Genomic DNA, 22,667 nt, shown 5'->3' with positions numbered 1-22,667 from the left:
AAAGATAACGAAGACAATAACAATAAACAAGCCCATCGACTTGTGTGACGTTCTAGTACCCGAACGTAAACCGATTTTGATGATTCTTTTTTGTTGGAAAGAGGGTACCTCAGTGTTGGCACATTGGTGAATTTGAAGAACATATCCACCTCTAAGGGTGGCAAACTACGGGTTGAATCCGGTTTCAACAAAAACTTAGCAGATAAATGTAATTCCTCGAACTTTTGTTGTTTTTTTTTTATAAAAAAAAAGTTATAACTAAATTACTAAGTATAGTAACTAGTTAAACTCAGTTGAAACAAAGTACGTCGATAAACGAAAGATAATCTCTCTCACAGAGCGAGCGATAATGAAATCATTCACGTTAGTAATTGAACCCCTCCACTTGACTGTAGCTCAATAAAGAATAGACGCGCGAAGTATTGCCACGTGTACTCTGTTTACTCAGTGAAATAAATACAAAAACGTAAGTAAATACCACAACTTCATCGTGTACAATGTAACATCTTACTAATATTTGTGATTTAAAATATATTCCCTTCATATAAATGATAGTATTTTGAGAAATATCCTACAAATATTTCTCCCGTGAGTATGAGTGGCCCATGGCACCCGCGATACTCCTGTGTTCTCTAGAGTGTGTGTGACTCCCAGTGTCGGCGGTTAAAAATAAACCAATACAAAATTAAATACAGCACATACAGAGCCGTCTACTATGATCATCTGACACGCGTATTTTTAAAGGATTTTTCTTACAATACTTCTATTTAGCATGATTGTATCACAGTGATTCTTAGTTTATTATTAACTTATTTATTATGCATGTTTATTTACTCGATCAAAACCATTAAAAGTGACAACTAACGGAGCTAACGACATGTTTGGTTTAATTTTTAGCATGTCATTATTGTTCTGATTTTTCCATTGTAATAATGATTCAACTATTTGGCCTTTTGTTTTGGTTGAAATAAAAAAGTCACGATTATGCAGTTACGAGTGAATGACTTTGGAGAAACTATATATACATATTTATATTAAATATAATAAATTTTATATCTATTACCATACCTCGTACAGATATGCGGAAATGTTTTAAATTATGTTTTATAACAGAAATGTGGGGAAAGCATTGACTTACAATTATATGGACGTCGGGTCCGCGCTCAAAAGTGTCCGAACTTTTAGGGCGTTAAAATCGTATACAGAGCGTCATTCATGCTTTAGTCTTCGTTTGTTCGACTGACTGCGAAGCAAGCAAAATTAGACAGTACTGCGATGACATTACAATTTAAATTCAACGTTTTAGCTTTTTCATATTCCTTTACATGTCACTACGTTTAAATAGGTTGACTTGGGACATTTTTTTCGTGGTTTTTGTATTAAACCCGTCGTCCATTTATTTGTAAGTCAATAGGGGAAAGCTTCATTTTACACACGCAAGCAGATGAAGCAATGCACTCACGCTTGCACGCACTCTAATTTGAATGGTAACCAAAATGTCACCTGTACAAATGTCTGGCATAAATAATAATAACGCACACACTGAACGTAGCCCCGCATTAGAGTAACCCTGTGTCGCGGATGCCACGGACACACGCATAGACATTCACAAAGTACACCCAAACTCACGAGAGAAATAAATGTTTACAAATATTTACCCCGGCCCGGGAATCGAACCTAGGGCCTCTGCGTGGCAGTCCGGCGTGGTAACCGTTCGACCACCAAGGCAGTTAAAAAAAAAACATAAACGTGACAAAGTGGTGAAAGAATATTTATTTCTCATTACAATTACAAGTTCACTTACTGAGAAACTTACGTAATTCAAACTTAAAGTAGAAGAAGAGTATTAAAAATAAGCTATCGCTTAAAATAACGTAGGTAAACAAAAATACGACGCGACAGAGCGTACAGTCAAGAGCACGTCAAGCTTGACATTTTACTTGTCATTGTACTTTGGATCGTTCTTATCGTAAGCGGCATAGATTTGGATTTATATCTTAAGTGTCCTTGCTTGCTTGACCTTATACTACACGCGGCAATAACACATTCGGAAATCTGTTAATATATTAATCTTATATTTCAGAAATTCTTCGTTATTTTGTAATAATTAGTTCGTTTGGGAAAGATACGAATAAATTAAGTTACAAACAAAGTAGACCAATTTCTGTAAAAACACTTTCTGTTATTCTTTTTTTTTTTGTATGTTAGGCGATTACTCCATTTCTTAACCAATTTGGATGATGACCTGTAAGGGTGTCAAACTAGGGGATGAATCAGGTTTATTGGATTTCAACCACTTTCCGTTAATCGTTGTCAATAAAACTTAGCAAGTAGATATAATTCAACGAACTTTTGAGTTGGTTTATCTATTTTTTTATAAAAAATGGTGCAATTATTTACTTTAAATATGTATTTGATTTTTGATGTGCGAGTTAAGCAACCGTTTCTACTACGTCAATGAGAGCATTTTTTACAATTACCAGCAATTTATCATAAAGTAAAACTCCATCGTGTGGTATATTATTTCTGTCCCAAATTTGTTATATGCTGGCGAGTGACAAGATTGTCGCTATAACATTTTATTCCATTAAAATTATATGCCTATTTTATTAACCTCTTTTTTTAGAAGTCAGTTAAAAAGAATTTTGATTGGGATTTGAAAGTTTTATACTGTTTGTATTGTTTTAACCTACTTGTGGGTGTATTAATTCAGATTTCGATAGTCGATATGAGGTTTAACAAGCGACGGGAGATACTGTTTAAGTTTTCACCATCATTCAACCGTAAGAATACTTAAAATTTACCACTGACTTTTTCTTTTCCATACAAACGCCAGTATATCTGTATATCACCGATAATGTCTTTCAAAAGGACATGGCATGCTTCCTGTCCTCAAATCTACGACGAATGGGAGTCAGATGGAGCAAAGTGGGTGATCCAGGATCTGCCTCCTGAAGATGACGAAGAGGCCCTGAAGTTAATGGTGGAACACTTGATGCCTGACGAAACCATGTGCCAGCTTAGTGGTAAGTTCAGATTGCTTTACCAGTTCCAACTGCAAGCGGTTTTATTGTTTGCTAGCCCGAGTACCTTGTTTTGATAACCCTTTTTTAATGAACACTTTTCGTTTATAATAAAAGCACGATCTAGTCCTTAAACGAAAAAAAAAACTACGGGTGACCGTTGCTGACCGCCATTGCCTGTAAGCGTCAAGAGTCCGTACGCGTCAACTTTGGAGATACTATTTTCGATGTTAAGATACTTCATTAGTATTCCAAAAGTCTATGGTAACAGTAGCCTTACAGGCACTACAATACATTTACTTATAGAACGCGATAAAATACAAAGGCAAACAAAAAACAACAGAAAAAGTAGAAGTACCTACCGCCTTAGCGCTTACTACACAAACGATCCAACGACCAAATAGATAGTAAGTAGTGTCAATTAACTGGCATAGATTAAAATAATATAACTCAATTGCGTGTAAAGATACAGTGTATATGAGACAATGCCACTTGATATTTGCAATTAGACCTATGTACGTCATAGATGCCATTATTGACTCAACACTAAATTAAAAACTAACCCACACTGTCCTGAAAAATAAATACATAATGCAGATGTTATTTATGTATTTCTTTTTTTAACAATAGTGGGTTATGTTATGATAAAGGTTAATAAGTATAATTAGCACGCGCCACTGATCTATCGCCGAACTGACCTTGAGTAATAACGAGTGATGGGCGGGCGATGGACAAAGCTGAGGGGGAGAATGTTACAATTGCATCGGCCGGAGTGTTTCACGTAGTGTGTCTAAAAACATAGCCGTTGTTGGATAAGTTTGTGAGGTCATATCTCAACATTTTAATACTGGGTGATACTAAAATAAAAAAAACACGTATGTTCTATTTTCATCAATGATCGCAATATTAAAACTTTGGCTAGTGATAAAAAAATCACGAAACTAATCGTTCCTTTTTTGAAACAAAACTAAAAATTAATTTAAAAATCTTAAAATACATACAGGCTTAACAAATACGGAGTTACAATTTAAAATTTGACTCCAAAGTATTGTCGACAGTTCTGTTTTAAACATTTTTAAGGCATTGTTGAAGATAGCTCTGGTTGTTTTGCAGATAAACGGTTATAATGGGAAGACATTCTCGAGAATGGATGATGGAAACCTAAATTAGTTCGGCATGGGGGAATATGAAAAAGTTTAGTTCAGAGAGATCTGGGATATTTGTATGATACAGAGAGCTTTACGTTTTCAAGTACTGCAGAGCATGATATCTCACCAGTTACTAATTTATGAAGAAAAGACAAGTCAGCTATAATTCGTCGATTTCGTAATGTCGATATTTAAAAAAAATTCATTATCTGGTCATAAGGACATCTATGGTGGGTAAAATTATAAAAGCTATATGCCTTGTTGCTAAAGGCACGCTGAATGCTTTCCGTGCGCTGAGACGGGTGCATTGGATTCCACACTGTGGAGACAAATTCAAGGTGAGAGCAAACAAGACTGTCGCAGAGTACAATTTTCTATTTTGAGTTGATTGAAATTACGTGTTTTCCTTCTAATAAAACCCAACAGTCGTACAGCTTTATTAATAATTGTACCTATACATACAAAAAAAAATAAGTTTGTTATCTGTAGTGACTCTTAAATCATGGACTTCGTTGACCTTAGCTAATAGTTCACCATTCAACTAATATGAAGATAGAACGGGTTTTAATTTCCCCATGAATGAAAAGTAGTGACATTTACTAGGGTAAAGGGTCATACCATTGGATGAACACCATTACATAGATTTTGAATGAATGAAATATTCTTTATAGCATTATACAATAGCAATGACAATACAGAACAGTAATGTAAGTATCACAGAATAAGATAAGGTGCAATAGGCGGCCTTATTGCTAAGTAGCAATTTCTTCCACGCAGCCTTAGGATAGAAATTTAACAGTTGGAATGGGGGGTGCAACCGAACACTATCTTGTAATGAAAGTGGTTATAAATAAATACGCTATTTATCGATAACTAAAAAAAATTTTGTTACTTTGACGGTGAGCAAGTTACCTATAATGAAGCCAAGTGTTTACTGGCAATATGCTTTGAAGAGCAAAACCTTGACCTGATCGCTACAACGTGCAAACCTTCACGCCAACATGTTACCGCACTCAGAAAACGCCCTGCGCTCCCGTTCAATAACCCAATTGACATTTAGATCGTCGGTGACTCAATGTCCCAGATACTTAAATTGCTCCACTCTTAACGAGGGTATATCACCAAGTTTAATCGGAGGTACAACAGAATACGATTTAATGCCCACCGTAACTGTGTTCTCCGTTAAATCTGTTCACATAAAAATTGAAAAGGCGTGGTGAACTCAACCCATGTCTCACCAAATATTAATATAACACCTTTTGACTCATTAGTTTCACAATGCAAGTTTCACCATAAAACCTTAGAATAATAACGCATAGAAACCTAGTCCGCACACGCTAAGTGAGGCAAATTGAAGCGCGCCCAATGGGCCTACACGAGCGGGCGAACAGATCAAGAATTTTAGCTAAAAGTGACGAAATATGCTGTAAATGAGTGTAAAAATACGTCAGACAAACATAAAATAGATACTAACATCACATTCCACTAGGAAGTAACGCGTTTCAACTTGTATTTTTATATAAATATTCACTAAAACTGAAAATTAACCTACTACTAAAACTAGCCTACATGAATTTGATTTTTGCCTCACTTGTGACTGTTCGTTTGATATGAAACTATCATTCTATGCGTTATTATTCTAAGCATAAAACATTATATGACACCAAATCCAATGCTTTAGAACAGTTTGCTTGAGGCATAGGACAGCGATTTTGATGAACAGACCAGTTTTAAAACTAAATTGGGCATCATGCAGATTTACGTGTATATCCAAATGCTTATCAATTAGACTGTCCAGTATTTTGGATATTATTGTGGCCAGAGATATGGGCCTATAATTACATAAATCTGACGCATCACCCGTTTTGTTCATAATCACTGGAACAACAATTGTGTACATTAGCTTATCAGGCATGTACGTAACAGTCACTAATAAAACAATGCCAGAACTCTTGGCAAATGCACTCGAGCACATTTTAAGTGTTCTATAACTAAGGCTCTCATGACCAGGAGACTTCCCTCTGATCATTGATTTAATTACACTCCCAACTTCATTGGCACAAATTGTAAAAGCAACATTCCCTCCTGGTTGCCCAGCCGCAACATTATTCACTTGGTTCGCCGTCTCCAGGCGTGACTACTCCGAATTGGCGCCGAAACGAATTGGCTATGTCACTCGACTCATGTGCACCACCTACGCATACTGGTTAGCCTAGCTTTGGATTCAATTTATTCGTCGTTTTCCAGAACTTACCAAAATGCTTATTTGGTGCTGTTGTGTAATAATGTCCCTTTTGTATCTGTTGAGCATTACTTTGACAATATTTTAATTTAGATTTTAACAATTTTCAAGATTCGCACACATCATTGACTTACAAATAAATGGACGAGGTCTAATACAAAAACCACGAAAAAAATGTCCCAAGTCAACCTACTTAAACGTAGTGACATGTAAAGTAATATGAAAAAGCTAAAACGTTAAATTTAAATTGTAATGTCATCGCAGTACTGTCTAATTTTGCTTGCTTCGCTGTCAGTCGAACATACGAAGACTAAAGCGTGAATGACGCTCTGTATACGATTTTAACGCCCTATAAGTTCGGACACTTTTAAGCGCGGACCCGACGTCCATATAATTGTAAGTCAATGGCACACATCATAAATAAAACCATTTTTAAATTTGCTATAACCACGACTGCTCAGTTATCAAAACGGAACCTTTCTGTGAGAATCGCTTACATGTTTATACCAACCAGGTACATATTTACATTTTAAATTTAATCTAGGTTCAATATAATTTTTTTTACATTTTTGAAAAGTCAGTCTAAGGCGCGTAACGTCCGTTAATCCGGAATAGAATGACTGAATATTCGGGTATTCGTCGACGGTCCGGGTCGAATATTCGGTATTCGGTCTGAGGCTGAATATACTATTTGTTGCGATATTAGCGATAACCCATTAGAATGTGGTGACATCTCTATTGTAACAAATAGTACTCGTATGAATAACAGCTGTCTAGAACCACTCTGGAACGTGAACTAAGATAAAATAACCGGTCATGTTATGTATTTAATGTTTTTCATTTTCTCATGACCCGTCGAAATGAGGGCGGGACACTATCGCAACAAGTATCCAACAAGTATATATATAAAAAATAAAAAATTATATTTTCAGGAGTATACGAAGATCCAGTAAGCAAACATTTTATGTCAGAGTTTTGGCGGGATTGTCTATCGCAGCGAATGAGCCTAGCATGTTACCAAATAAAAGAAGGGAACAGGATTTTGGCAGCTATGAACTGCTGCTTTGTTAGTTTTGCTGACGAGAAGAAGGAGATACCCGAGGTAAGGAAAATTAACAGATAATACCCAGACAGTACGTTACACGGTTGATGGCGCATATAACCGCTCACGCGATACATGCAGCCGTAGACGCATACCACACCTAGAGGTGCCGGTGATGATTTTATATCGATTTATCGGATATCGAAGTTATAATAGGTTAAAGAACTAATATTAATTGCTATTTCGGTAACTACTCTAGCAAACCATAAAGATTTTAATGCCTGGGTCTGTCATTTAAAAAAATAAACAACGTCAAAAATACGTTACGACAATCGTGAGTGGTATTGTTTGGGCTGGTGATTTCGGTGTTTATTTATTGAAAACATACCGTAAGTAGTATTTTTTGAGTTTACCCTGAATATAAGTGTTTATAAACTATAATTTAAGGAGAAATTTCATGGTAAACGTTAGAACCACTCAAACAGAATATCATCATATTTATCCAAGTACATCAAAAATTTCATTAGTGCTTTTTAAGTGCAGGATTTGCGGTGTATTACTGCATTTTATTTGAGATGATTTTGTTGGTAGTACGGAGGGTATTTATTTAGCAATGCAGAATAATAATTTTTATTTATAAAAACTTGTATTTAATCTGAATGTTTTTCTAATTTGCGAAAAAAAAATAGCCGCCATTTTGCGGTAGGAGGAGCGCATCGCGTGAGCGGTTATATTGCAAAAGGTAACTTACATTATGTTGTCAATTGTGACGGCAACCACTTACCATCTAGTAAACCATCTCTCTCGTTGCTGATTTCTCAGAGTGTTGTAGTTGTAGAAATGTGAAATGCCAACGTTAACGTTAACTTATTTGGCAAAGGCTAAATACATGTTTAAAAAAAAAGGTAAAAATTGTAGATATGAAATGAAACTTTTTTCCGGATTTAAATCGCGTATATTTGTTTTTTTTTTTTCAAACAAACCGACCAAACAGATATAAGACTGCAGTACTAATTAATATGTTTTAGTTTATTCTAATTTCTATTATTAATTAATAATAAATTGAACTTAATAAAAATTCATTCAATAAAATAATTTGTAAAATTAATGTAGCGTAAATTGGAATGTTTTGTTTGTGAAATTAAAAATAAGGTATTTAATTAATAACTATTGTAAGTATAGCGAAAAAATTGAGTGGTTTGCATTAATATTAGACATAACTGGTTGAAGACTGCACCACCTCAGTCAACCGTGACCATGAGACCTGTAAAGGGCCCGAAACGTCGGTTTGTTTGAAAAAACAAATATACGCGATTTAAATCCGGAAAAATAGTTTCATTTCCTATGTGTAACAATCGCGAAAACCTAAGAACTCGATAGTAGATATGAATTTATTTTTCATCACACTTGCAAGATAAATTGATTATAATGTAATCCCCAAATAAAATCCTTAAGCCTTTTATCTTCTCATTACTGACCATGGCTGTAATGAGAACAAAAAAGGCCGTGTTACGTGCAAGTATGAAAAGATCTCTGCATTGAGTTTTTCGACTTTCGACGGAATTTCGTCGACTGCAGCTTAGTCGGTTAGCGATGGGGACGGAATCCCATGGTCGCAGATTTGAGTCCTGTCGGGTCGAAAGCGTTTTCCTTTGTGTTCGATCTTTGTATTTAACAATTATAACGCATTGTTCTTTAAATTTTCAGGGCGACGGAGAAGCGTGGCTTAACGTTTATAAAACAATAGAATACTTCGATTCTAAGCTGGACGCTTTCAAATATTTGGAAACTGATAAACTACTGTATGCCGTCGGCTTGGTGGTCAGAAGGGACTTTAGAGGTGCTAAACTTGGAGCGAGGGTATTGGCTGCTCGGTAAATTCTTTGTCACTTGCCCGTCTGATGTGTTAATTAACTCAAACCCTGTTGCTGTGGCATTCCTAACCTTAAAGCCAACACTTTTTGTTTTGTGCCTATTAATGTTAGTAACTTACGCATACATATAAATACTATCTCGATTATTTACTTATAAAGGGTTATTAGTAACATACTAACAACCTCCCAGGATAATATAAAAGTAACGGGACTTACTCGCGTAGTATTTTAGTCGGAAGCGGTCCGACTAGTTTCGACCATAATCGATGGTCTTCTCCAGGGGTTGAGTGCAACGTTCGCGACCGCGTCACGTCTAGCACTGCGCGCTGGCGCTCTGTGCGCGCGTGCTGATGACGCAGTCCGCAGTACCGCAGGCTGATACTTTGCGTCAGCGCGTCCTGGAACTCTTCTTCGCTACTGCTGTCCGTAGGATTGTTGTCGGGAACAGTCCAGCACACAGAGCCCACCACGTCGTTACCCCTAACATCTGCATCTGCATACCGAGCAAATCCCATGTGCCTGTACACATGGGATTTGTCAATTTATGTCTCAGAGAGACGGGCGCAGTGGTAGTGCTCCTCAGATCTTTGTGATTTAGAACTCTGAGTGGCACTGCAACTGTTATGGACAGGCGTGTCGCTTATCACCAAGCCCACGACTTTTTCATCCCGAAAAAAACTCGGATATAACATTCATTTAATGTAATATGTATGTATTATAAAATATAAACCCAGTGTCAATTTTAGTTGCGACCTGTGCAGCGAAGAGGAATCTTAAGCTCGAAAGCACTTTAAAGTTACTCTTATAGAACTGAACTTCCCCTAGGCTAGGATAAAAGTTTTTAATAAATAAATAGTTATAAGCTAAGTGTTCGCTAACACGTACAGTTGCAAATTTATTAACTTAGGTGCTTCAAGTGTTTATAAAACTTAATAATGATAATATTTTAAGATTATATAATACAAATAATACCTACGTATACCAATCATTTTATGTAATGTTTGATATACTGAAAGTGTATAAGTATATACACATTGAATTATATCTTTTGTTATTATACCACTTGTTAATTATATACATATACCCCTTCTTCTTCAAGTGCCTCTCCATTATTGAAGATCGGTAGTTAGTTTTCTATATCTTTCTTTGTCCTGCTAGCCTGAACAGTTGTTCCACGGTCTTGAAGCTGCTCCACTCCCTGATGTTATGAAGCCATGCCATTTTCCTTCTTCCAACGTGTGTGTAATAGATGGTATCTGTCATGTCACAGTCACAATTAATTATAAAAGACAATAAATACATTATAAAAGTATACAAGCGAAAACGTGCTGGTAGAATAATTATTGCACGCGCCATATTTTTTCTAACTTAAAGGAAGGGTTCTTCTCTTTCTTTCTAGATGGCGCTACAGTTAGCATTCCTATGTTAGCGAACGCGACCAGCGACTGTGACCGGCGACCGCGACTCAATGTTTAGTATAAATTCATATCGAGCGCTGACATTGGCAAGCGACCGCGTCGCACGACTTATCGGCGTGGCTCGCAAGCGACCGCAGTCGCACGACATCACTGCTCCTGTAACAGTGCCGCCGCGCGTCCCGGCAACGTCCCGTTTGTTGACGATGAACTGTTATAGTTGTCACCAAATAAGAGGCCAAATTTAATACTTCAAATATATTTTGTCATATTATATAAGGTTTCAATAAAATTTACGTATTTTTTTTCCTCAATTATGCTAATAATTGTTTGTTTATTGTTTCGTTGATTGCATTCAAAGTTACATGCTATCGCCTTCTTTAGCTGTCAAATTTGGCCACTTATTTGGTGACGACTATAGTAGATTTAGTGTCTAAAAACCTACGCTATATTATTCGAGAGATATAGAGATAACATAGTAGGAATAAATATGTATCTGGGAACAAATTGACAAAATGAGTGTATCGCCTTCCTTCAATAAGTAACTATTTTTCTGGTTGTGGATTAATAGTTGGACATAATTGTATTAACCACCAGAATACAACCGATCGTATTAAAAACTGCGGGAAGATTGGCGATCGGTCACGGTCGCCTGGATCCGTACGTTACTGGTCGCCCGGCGGCAGGCGACCAGGAATGTGGTCGGGTTGCTGTCGCCGGTCGCCGTCGTCGCCAACATCAGAATTCTACCTTTATATGTGCGGAGCAGCGAGATGGGAGGTTTCCCGCATTATAATTGTTATTATTATTTACAGTGAACCTCTGTGCAAGTCCCAAGGCATCCCATCTACTTCAACACTGTTCACTGGAGTTGCATCACAGAAGTGCGCGCTCCGAGCGGGCTTCACTGAAGTCCTGAGCATCACCTTGAGGGAGCTAGCCGACGCCGGTCTCAAGTACCCGAGAGACGATCGATGCATTAAACTCATGGTTAAGAAATATACACTTTGATGTGTTAAAAAAAATTGTCGACTGTCCATTTGAAGCCCAGGCCACACCGCGAACAAAGCTAAGCTAAGTTAGCTCAAATACGTAGTATGCCACTGCATACTACGTATGCAGAGGCATACTACGTACGTGACATGCTACACTATGGATACGTGCGGGGTTGAAGGGCGGCAGAAGGGCGACATATTTTACATATCTTAGCGGGATCGTTGGGTTAGGCTTGATTCATATCGCCGAGACGCAACGCAACGCGACGCGACGCTGCGTTAAAGCGTGCAGTGCAACATTAACTTTATCCTCTACAAAATAAGGCAACATTTCATTTAACAAAAAAATATAAACGAGCTGCAGCCAGCGGCGGTGGGCTGCAGCGAGCTGCGGTAGGCGCACTTTATAAAATGCAATATACTATAGAACAGGGGTTCCCAAACTTATTTTGTCTACTGCCCACTTTGAGAATAAATTATTTTTTAGCGCCCCCATTTTTTCACCTACTTAAAAACCACTAACTAATTATTTTGAGCTATATTAGCGGAGATTAAACATTCATTCTAAACGAGACTTTTACTATAACCCGCAAGAGTTACCTTGAGACCTGGGCGCAGTATGTACACAAGGGCGCTCAGGTCTCAAGTTAACTCTTACGGGCTACACCTGCCAATGAGAACGATTATTGAAACGCAACTTTAGAGTATTCAGACAGAGTATCTTTTATTCAAAATAAAACAAACATAATCGATTCTAATATAAAAACGAATGTGAAGGATGAATTTGATGCTGTTTAATAAGTTTGTTGACATCAGGTTCCAATTCACTCAAGAACAGCCGCAAGTCACCACGTTTCTCTTTTTAGTAAGCAGCGTTGTCACAGGACTAAAACCACGTTCACACAAATATGACGATTGGAACGCTATCAAGAATCGTTAAGATTGATTCAGGGTACAATTGCGGGATCGGTTTTTGTAGCCAAAATTCTTGGTAGCCATTTTTGTGTTTGACATTGTTCACGGGGAGGTTTATCACATATTGCTTGCGATATGCTGCCATACTGCGCATGCTGTTTCTTTTTATTTCGTTTGTCGCGCTCAGTTTTTATGTTTATAAAATTACAGTGTAGTACGTCTGACACTGCCTTATTCTTTCGCGGCCATTGCTCGAGTCCCGCGCGGTGCGCCAAAAATGTCGTCGTTGACGTCACGGTGCTCACCATATTCGCTACAGTTAAAAATTAAAAATGGCAGTTTTATCAACATAATTTGACAGCTAAATGTCGCTATAATAGGTTTATTATGCTACGGGCACTAGCGGTTGTCTATCAACAGAACAAAAAGTATATCCTGAACACCAAAACAAAACCACCAAAACGACGTTAGAAAAGTTTATTTCTCAAATTAGCCCTACCGAGAATCGAACCCGGGACCAAAGGCTACGGAAGTCACTCTGCGACACTACTCAGAACAGCCAGGCCAATACCATTTTAGACATTTTCAAAATTGGTTCTACCGGAAATCGAAGCCGGAACCAAGAGCTACAGAATTCACTCCGCGGCACTACTTAGAGCATCGAAACAACGTTAGAAAAGTACATTTCCAAAATTGGTTTTACCGGTAATGAAACCCGGGACCTTCTTATCCACGCAATATTATTTGTATGTATAATCTACAAATTGCGTAAAGACGACTCTTCGTGATGGTATAATGAATGGTAATAAGTAACTTACGTAGCGTAGTATAATAACACCAGTGCCCGTAGCATGACAGAATATTTGTGATAAACCTCCCCGTGAGAATATTTAATTCATTTGATAAATCTAAGTTTGGTAATGAACAATTGTTATACATTTTGAAGAACAAGGACAACGATATAAAATTGCGTGTGTAGCTATCTTTGACGTTCAATCATCGCCGCGAAAACGATGACACTAAAAATTATAAAGCTATATTTGCTTATTTGGTAAAGAACTATTGTTACACATTTTGAAGAACAAGGACAACAATATGAAATTGCGTATATAGTTATAATACGCATTCGTATAGCTATCTTTGTCGTTTACTCATCGCCGCGAAAACCATGAAAGAAAAAATGTCTTTCCATATCATTTGTCGCGTTTAATTTTTACGTTGATAAAATTACTGTGCAAATGAAGCTGTGTATCGCGGGTAGATAGAAAACCATAAATTACACTCAACTCACGAGAGAAATAAATGTAAGCCATACAAACATTTCTCGGCTCGCGAATCGAACCGGAACCTCCGCGTGGCAGTCCAGCATAGTAACCGTTCGGACACGGAGACAATGAACCGATGTTGATGATTCTCTTTTTTTATTGGAAAGAGGGTACCTCAGAAGTGGTCCCATTTAAATTTGAATAAAATATTCGATCTCTAAGGGTGGTAAACTAGCGGATATATGACTTTTGAGGTCGGTTTTTTTAGTACTCTGTACCGAGGTTAGGTTATTGAATGTTGAGAACAACAATTCGTTCATGTTATGATAAAAGAAGTCGTATGGTAACTCCATACAAACGTAGCAACGAAGCTTGTGTTAGTGTGCGCCAGACGCGTGTTGTATAAGGACGCACACATACGCATAACGTCGCGATGCACTCCCGTTGCATAGCACTGGTCGTCGCATCCCACGCGCCTTACATTATTATTACACACTACTACAAACTACATTAATGCAAAAAGTTCTTGCACGCATAACGGAACTGAAGGCGACACTGAACGAGCACTGCAAAGCGAGAACAGTGGAAACGCCGTTCACGAGACGCGCCAAGCCGGCACATCAAGCAGCGACTTCGGAATTCCTCCTCATACAGCATACAGTTTTTTATGATACCAAATGGCGGGACAAACAAGTCGTACACCTGTCGGTAAGCGACACGCTTACCTGTCGCAAAACCGCAAAGATTTGAGGGGCATTGCCACTGCCCTCGTTACCCTGAGACACAAATAGATAACTCCATATGCCAGTAATTTCAACAAGTACCCTTACCCTTCAAAACTGGAACGCAGTAATGCTCACGTTACTACCTGACGGTAGAAATAGATAAGGCAGTAGTACTCTGGATAAACTATTTCACAAGAAGCTCTACGACTACAGTGGCAAACAGTCAAAATACAACCACGCAACGCGAAGCGCATGTCACTTATCTTATTATACGGTTGATACTTGCGCTTGCTTAAGAAATTTTCTATCTAATAATCTAATACAGCTCATTTTGTTTGGGTCGAGCGTCAGGGGCACTGGCTTTATTTCAGAGTTTTTTTTTTACAAAAGAAATTAAAACCATTTCACAAATATATATTGTACACCATACGTGTTCTATTTAGTTCAGTTGATACAAAAAAATCATTGGTATATGTAAAATACCTAATGAATACAGCGGTTTTCTTGTAAAATTTCTGGGTAAGTTTGTGTTTTTTTATCGTACAATTTTTAGGAATCGTGTTTTCATACCGCATAGTACTCAATACTCAATACTCAATACTTTATTGCTTTTCCATAAAGATAAAAAGGTGTTACAAAATATAAATACGGAACGTTTATGGACCCTGTGGGGCACAGCAATTGAGAGGGAGGCATTCTTTTAAATTACAATTTTTTAGATTATAATATTAAGTAATTACTATTGAGGTACGGTAGTATATTATTTTATAATCCGTGTAAACATGCATTTAAGTATTAATATGTACTAATTAGGTTAATATAATGTTTTTATTTATTTGTATTTGTTTGGGTATCTATTTATGTAGATATAAACAATTTAAATATTATCATTTAGGTATTCCTGTATAGTATAATATTGTTTTGTGACTAATAGGTTTTTTATTTGTTTTATAAAATCTTTTTCTTTGTTTAAATATTTAATGCAGTTCGGTAATTTGTTATATATTTTGATTGACATGACTAGTGGGCCAGAATGGTATAATTTTAAACGGGAGATAGGTAGTGCTAATTTGTCACGGTGACGTAAACTGTATCCAGGGGCAGTCTCTCCTCGCTTTATGTAGAATTCTGGATATTTCTTCACAAATTTGCATGCTTCCAAAATATAGATAGATGGTAGGGTGAGAATTTTATGTTCAGCAAAGTATGAAGTATGTAGTAATCAGTGTATGTCCTCAATTTTACTACATATTTTTCCAAAGTGATTAATTCAATACTTCCACTGTTATACGGAATTAACCCAAGCTATTTGAGGTTGAATAGACTCTTAAACATTATAAATTATGTAATTTCTAAAATAGACAATATACGCTGACTGCTTTTGCTGAAATCACACTAGTGATAGTGAATCACCTTCCCAGTCTATAACTACTTTATTACTGATACCTAATTTACTCAAGCACCAGTAAGCAGTTTTGTGAAAATGACTGATTTGATAAATTTTCTGACAAATATAAGTACTAAATGTTTTAGAAAGTTTTAGACGTTTTGGCACATGACAGTCTCAATAAAATCCCAAAGATTCCTGAGTCTGTACTTTAATATTTAACCGACTTCAAAAAAAAGGAAGAGGAGAGAGGAAGGAGAGGAGAGGAGGAACAAACTTTTGAGTTCGGTTTTTTTATAAAAAAAAGTTACAATTAAAGTTAAACTCAGTGTTACCTTCTCTTGAGTAGTAGTAGTAACCTAAAATTTCAGTTTTTATAATTTTTGTCTTCTTTTCATTTTTTAAATTTATTTATTCAACCGTGACCATGGGTCCTGTTAAGGGCCCGAAACGTCGGTTTGTTTGAAAAAAGAAATATACGCGATTTAAATTCGGAAAAATAGTTTCATTTCCTATGTGTAACAATCGCGAAAATCTAAGAACTCGTTATTTATTCAATTTCAAGAACAAATTTTACAAAAAGCATCTCTTCTTTATCGCTGTTCATCTGTGGGTTTGTGCACGTAAATCTTCACAAAAACTATATGAATTTGAATAAATAAATAATAAAATAAATAAATAACGCACACACTCAACATAGCCCCGCACTAGGGAAACCCTGTGTCGCGGGTGCCATGGACACACACATAGCCAACCACAAATTACACCCAAACTCACGAGAGAAATAAATGTAAGCCATACAAACATTTCTCCCGGCCCGGGAATCGAACCTGGGACCGCTGCGTGGCAGTCCGGCATGGTAACCGTTCGGCCACGGAGGCAGTAATGTAATTAGTATTTAAATTAGTAATTAGTATTTATTTTATTTTTAATCGGTGCACAAAGAAAAGAATGTCAATTTTAAACATCGATGCGACGCGAACACAAATCGGCTTATTGTACGTGCCCCGACGGATGTACATACGTTGAACATAGTATATAGAGAAGCATGACTTTGAGTAATATATACATAACGACCAACCAACAATTTCTTTTTCACCTCACTAGCTCGGAAAGGCAAATCTGCGCGCAACAGTGGGTTTCCACGTTAGCGTGGAAAAGGTTTTTGAAATTCAAACTTGACGATGGATGGTGCACCTAACTTCTTCTTTTGAATAAAAAAAAACATAATGACACGCTCAACTACGCGATTTGTCGCACATTATTTATGTAATATAAATCGGTTGGTATTTTTTTCTTATTGTTGTAGACATTAAATTGACAACGGTAACTAAATTTTGATGCACATATTATTATGTAAAACTAATTTGTTATAGTTCAATTATTTTGTCTTTAATCTACCATTTTCCTCGCTGCTGTAGTGAGGTGAAAAATTGTGTTTCGCTCGGCAGCATAGTTGTTCTGCGTCTCGTAACTTGCATGTAACACTCGCTGTAAACTTGTAAATCTTCGCATCCTTCGCTTACTCAGGTTTCAATACAAGCACCCGCTTCGAACAACAACTTCGCAGCCTTGCGTAACAAACAACTACCTACTCGTATTTTTATAAAATCGATCTATTTTACAAAATCGCGGGCACACCTTGCAATTTAATATTTTTAAAGTAAAAATTAACCTTAAATAAGTATTATAATAGGTTTATTTTATTGTTTTTCACTGTGCAAGAGATAAAATAATAATGTTTGCTAGCCTATTAAAACAATAAGTCTTTAAATTTATTTAATTCATTCATTCAATAACGAATTATTCCTCTTTATAATAATCCAAAAAGTGGAATATGGAAAACAAGAGTTATTTTGACCAACACCTTCTTAATTGGCCACGCTGACGCCCCACTATGAGAGTAAAGGAAATCCCTAATAATGACTCTCTACTTTGAGAATAGTGGAAATCCCCCTAACCCTTCGTTCACACGGCATTGTCCTGCAAGTTTTTAAACGATTTTAGAAAACTTTTACACAAGCAGCCTGTGGGTGAAGTATACGCAGAGAACCTTGAATACATTAAGCGTGCAATATAACAACGCTTTTAGGATGCTAGTGGGGCTGCCGCGACACTGTAGTGCATCCGACATGTTTACGGAGGCGCACACAGATGGCTTTCATCATTGACTTACAATTATATGGACGTCGGGTCCGCGCTAAAAAGTGTCCGCACTTGTAAGGCGCTAAAATCGTATACAGAGCGCGACACTCCGCTTTAGTCTTCATTTGTTCTACTGACAGCGCGATACTGCGATGACATTACAATTTTAATTTCGAATAGGTTGACTTGGGACATTTTTTTCGTGGTTTTTGTATTAGACCCGTCGTCCATTTATTTGTAAGTCAATGGCTTTCATGCCATTATGCGCAAGAAGGCTGCCTCACTCATGATGCGTGTGCGCGGCAGCGCTAATGGCATCCTAGTCATTGTTGCCAATAGGCTGGACTGCCCCTACCAACTACATTGAGTGCAACTACACGTGCGTAGGGTCTTGATTCACTTTTCACTAAAATTAAGTCATTTTGTATTGTACGAACCATAGCACGTAAGAAAAATTTACTGTATTACTAACACTATTATGGATCATGATCAGAAATAAATAATTCTATTCTATTCTATTATATTAGACGACTTAACAGCGGTGTGTTCGTACAATATATTTTCATGCGTTTGAATAAATAACGAACAGCCGCAGTATTCACACAGAAAACGCCCTGAGAACACGTCTGTGATGGATCCACGCTTTGTTGCACTTTTATATTGGCATAGAAGATGCCAACGGTTTAGCCGCCGGAAGGACAGAAGGTATTGGATTCCACCAATGAATCAGAAAGCAGTGCGTACAAACACGTTGGAAAAATTATTGTACGAAAATCTGAGAAATGTTGAGCCTATGTTTTACTAAAGATATTAATAAATCGTTGTCCGCAGAAGATTCGCCGGTCATTTTGTATTAATAAAATTATGCGTGTAATTAACCTTCCAAAAGATACTTCGTCGCCGACTCTTGTCCGGTGACTATTCGATAACTAACATATGACTTCACGCCGTGTTAGAGATGCATTGCATTGTACACCGAATACGTTAAAGTTCATACGACTTGGTTGACAAGTCCGTTGCGTATTCGATAAACGAATAGTAATACGTAAACGTAAACGTATACAAGTCTAAAGTGTTACATTTGACGAAATGTTTTGTTCCCGACTGAAAGACCTTTTATTGGACAATGAATTCTAATGTAGAGGAATTTCTTTTAAAGAAATTGTAATTATATTTTAATTTTGGTCGTTTGTATTTTGAAAATATTTAATTTGTATTTGTATTTTTGTAGTTCGTATTTTTCTTTTAATTATTTTATTTTATATTAACAATAAAAATATTGTTTACATTAATGACAATCATGTTATCCCTTGACATTATAATTCGAATTGTAATATTATGAAATTGATAATATGAAATAAATTATTCTATTCTATTCTATAGAGCTGTGTGCGTTTTTTTGCAGGACAAACACCGTGTAAACAGTTGTATATGTTTAGTCGGTAAGATTTATACTGCAAAAACACGTGCAGTACAATGTGAACCCGTGTGAACAGGGGTAAAGTGGAGAGTAGAGAGATTCAGATTGGCAACCGTGTTCAGGGCAGTTGTTGTGTGACGCAAGAAAGTGTAAGGAAGTAATTAGATTGTGAAAAATAATATTATTATGCAATGGTATGTTACTGGTTACCTTTCCAACATAAAAAGAGTCTTCAAAATCGGTTCATAAATTAGTAAAAAAGGTTATCGCGTTACATAAATACAAAAAAAACAGTCCAATTGAGAACCTACCTATTCTGAAGTCGGTTAAAAATACTTCGACGTTTACATCCTTATACCTGAGGTGTCCCAATATCTTATTGCCTAAATTTAACAATAATATTTACTTATTTATCCATATCTAATACTATGTGTACATAGAAGTACAATTTTAAGTCAGTCCTACACGTGATTGGTTAATGATTGTAATCATGGTTAAATGTTACTATTAATTACTCAACATGAGACAGTCGTCAGCAGAGTGCCCGATAACCTACTTTTACCAAAAATCACAAATTTGTTACGCAGTCGCTAGCAACTATTTAATGCATGAGGTCGTTAGGGAAGACAAAACTGCGCAATAAAACATTTACTAGGGCCAACGACAGCTCGGTTAAATACAAATGATGTGGTTCGGCCTCTCATAGACAATTCGATCTGTGTTTTATTTCTTACTGCCCTGGGTGGAAGACAGACGCTCAGCGACAGGGAAACTTTTAGCCGGGTTGTAACAGCCGCTTGCCTGCTCGAAGATCGTACTTAAGCCGAAAGCGAAGCGGAGGCAACGATTTCAAATCCGGACTTTGGACCCTAAACTGGGGTTACACTTATTCACTAATAAGATATTTTAAATATTTATGATATTCTCGAGGAACGTACTGCGACGAACACCAGAATACGGTTACGTTTTGAAATACGTAGCAGCGATCGATATTACAAGCGACGAGCAAAACGCGGGTAAGTGCCCAAATATTTTTGAGATATCATAAAAAACCATAACCTAGTTTTAGGATATTGAATTTGTTTGATAATATTTTAGCTATGTATCGTTAAGGTAAGTTCCGATAAGTCCGATAAGTAATAACATGTTAACTAATATCGAGCTCTTACATTTTCGCGACTATTACACATAGAAAATGAAACTATTTTTCCGGATTTAAATCGCGTATATTTGTTTTTTCAAACAAACCGACGTTACGGACCTTTACAGGTACAACGTTAACTAATTTTAACTGTTTTTATAAGGGAAATTTGTGCTCTATTTTTTGGTATTTAAAATGGTTATTTAAGCATTAGTTTGTGTTAGTGGACGGCAGCGCAGCCAACAACGTAACGTCAATGCCGAACAAAATAACAGGTTGCCGTCGACGCTAAGGGAGATGCCACACGGGCGTTGCGTCGGCGTTGCATCGTCGCAACTGCGTTGTCCTACATATAAGGGAGATCCCAACTGTGTTGATTTCAACGGACTGAGTGCCGCACGAGCTGTTCCGACGACGCGCGCTGTTTCAACGCCCGTTGAAATCAACGGCGTCGCGACGACGCAACTCCCTTAGACCGCGCTCGTGGTGACTAAAATTATTGTATTGAACGCATGATGATGAGAACTCTGCCTACCCCGATTTCAATTCACAAAAAAGTACGTATAACGTTACAATATGAGCAACCAGAGTACCCACACTAGAACAAGTTCAGATAAGTTGGTAACCTAAATTGGTGCGTTAGTGTAGGTACAGATACATTAGCAATCTGGATATACGAAACACGTATCGCTGCGACTCCCGAGAATTTTATTTAATTAAATGGTATTATAGTTGTGAAAGCCCCGTTTTAGTTTACTAACAGCAGACATTCTTGTGTAAAAGTTCGTCCAGGGAACTACTGTCACTTTACCTATTTCTGTCGTCAAGTAATAATGTCAGCAATTCGGCGTTCCGGTTTTACCGTCCCCTAGACTATTCAACTTTTGCATGAATGACTTGGTGGACGAGCTCAGCAGTATGCATGCAGGATGTCACGTTGAAGAAACATGTCTCAACATAACTTATCAACTGGAACTCCCCAAAACAAAATTAGAAATGTACAAAAACAGCCCATACCAACCATGCAATAAAAATATAGGTGCAATAAAATACCGCCTGACATTAAAAACGAAGCAAATTATAATTTATTTCAAATTTTTATTGAATTCAAAATACAATGAATAGCGACATCTCGCGCCAGGGCCGGTAGCTGTAAAGGTTTCTAACTGGGTAATAAAACTTTCATATAGTTCTCATAGATGGCGCTACGCCTAAAAAGTCGTTGAAAAACTAAATACACGACAAAGAAAAGAAAAAATAAAAGACACGACAACAGGCACATAGAAAAATTCGTGAGGTCCGCTGGTTCGTTTCGTAGCTTAGTTGATATAGCGTCTGGCACGGTATGCTAAAAGACGTCGGTTCGAATTCGGCCGGATCGAAGGAATTTTTTCTGAGTGTTCGATCTTTGTATTAATAATGATAATTTATTCTTTAAAAATTTAAGAAAATATTTAACGAATAAAAGTTATTATAAAATTTAAGAGTATATAAATAACTAAATTATTAAATCAACACTCCAAACGAACAAAATGAATCAAACTACAAATACTTAATAATTACAATTAATCATTGATAATGACATGAATTTATTTGCCACTTTCCACTTTGAGTCAAAATTTTCATAGTTTCCATTGATACGAAGCTGATTTTTTGTGCGTTAAAGTACAATTTATAAGGGTTGAGTAACAAAAAAAACCCGAAAAATTGTTGTACAAATTGAAAAAAACTTTAGAGCCAAGCAAGTTGAAAATTTCAAAAAATCCATTAAAAAGTCATACTCGGAAACTACAAAAATTCGCTGAACATATATGGGGGTGATTCGGATACTCCTCAACGTGAGGCACCAAAATTTTTTTTTTGGACGTCACTATCCCTGTACATATAATAATAAGACAGTCCTCATATTTCACCAAAATTGGCATGCAAA

At 36.8% G+C, this 22,667-nt stretch overlaps 1 protein-coding gene across 2 annotated transcripts; it reads left to right on the top strand.

Annotated features, from left to right (window-relative positions):
• The first annotated feature begins 373 nt into the window (after positions 1-373).
• LOC113233196 lies at positions 374-12,244 on the top strand. 2 transcript variants are annotated; one of them, XR_003310681.1, is made up of 6 exons: positions 374-466; positions 2,837-3,026; positions 7,346-7,515; positions 9,163-9,329; positions 10,729-10,799; positions 11,560-11,603. XR_003310681.1 is itself a non-coding variant. In XM_026468233.1 (5 exons), the coding sequence occupies exons 2-5, from the start codon at positions 2,858-2,860 to the stop codon at positions 11,753-11,755; spliced, it is 702 nt and encodes a 233-aa protein (XP_026324018.1). In that variant the 5' UTR covers positions 374-466; positions 2,837-2,857; the 3' UTR covers positions 11,756-12,244. The 2 variants fall into 2 exon arrangements, 1 of the variants encoding a protein (XP_026324018.1); XM_026468233.1 differs by lacking the exon at positions 10,729-10,799 and having other exon boundaries at positions 11,560-12,244.
• The last annotated feature ends 10,423 nt before the right edge of the window (positions 12,245-22,667 follow it).

Source organism: Hyposmocoma kahamanoa, unplaced genomic scaffold (genome assembly GCF_003589595.1).
Source record: "Hyposmocoma kahamanoa isolate Upper Pololo Valley unplaced genomic scaffold, ASM358959v1 78, whole genome shotgun sequence".
Lineage (NCBI taxonomy): Eukaryota > Metazoa > Arthropoda > Insecta > Lepidoptera > Cosmopterigidae > Hyposmocoma > Hyposmocoma kahamanoa.
Note: the sequence above shows the minus strand (reverse complement) of the source record. Positions and strands in the feature narration are given on the sequence as shown.

Excerpts from the sequence above, each read along its gene's own strand:
- LOC113233196 (XM_026468233.1), top strand. The coding sequence starts at position 2,858 with ATGTCTTTCAAAAGGACATGGCATGCTTCCTGTCCTCAAATCTACGAC. Across the intron at positions 3,027-7,345 it reads AACCATGTGCCAGCTTAGTG|GAGTATACGAAGATCCAGTA; the intron begins GTAAGTTCAGAT and ends TTATATTTTCAG. Across the intron at positions 7,516-9,162 it reads AGAAGAAGGAGATACCCGAG|GGCGACGGAGAAGCGTGGCT; the intron begins GTAAGGAAAATT and ends TTAAATTTTCAG.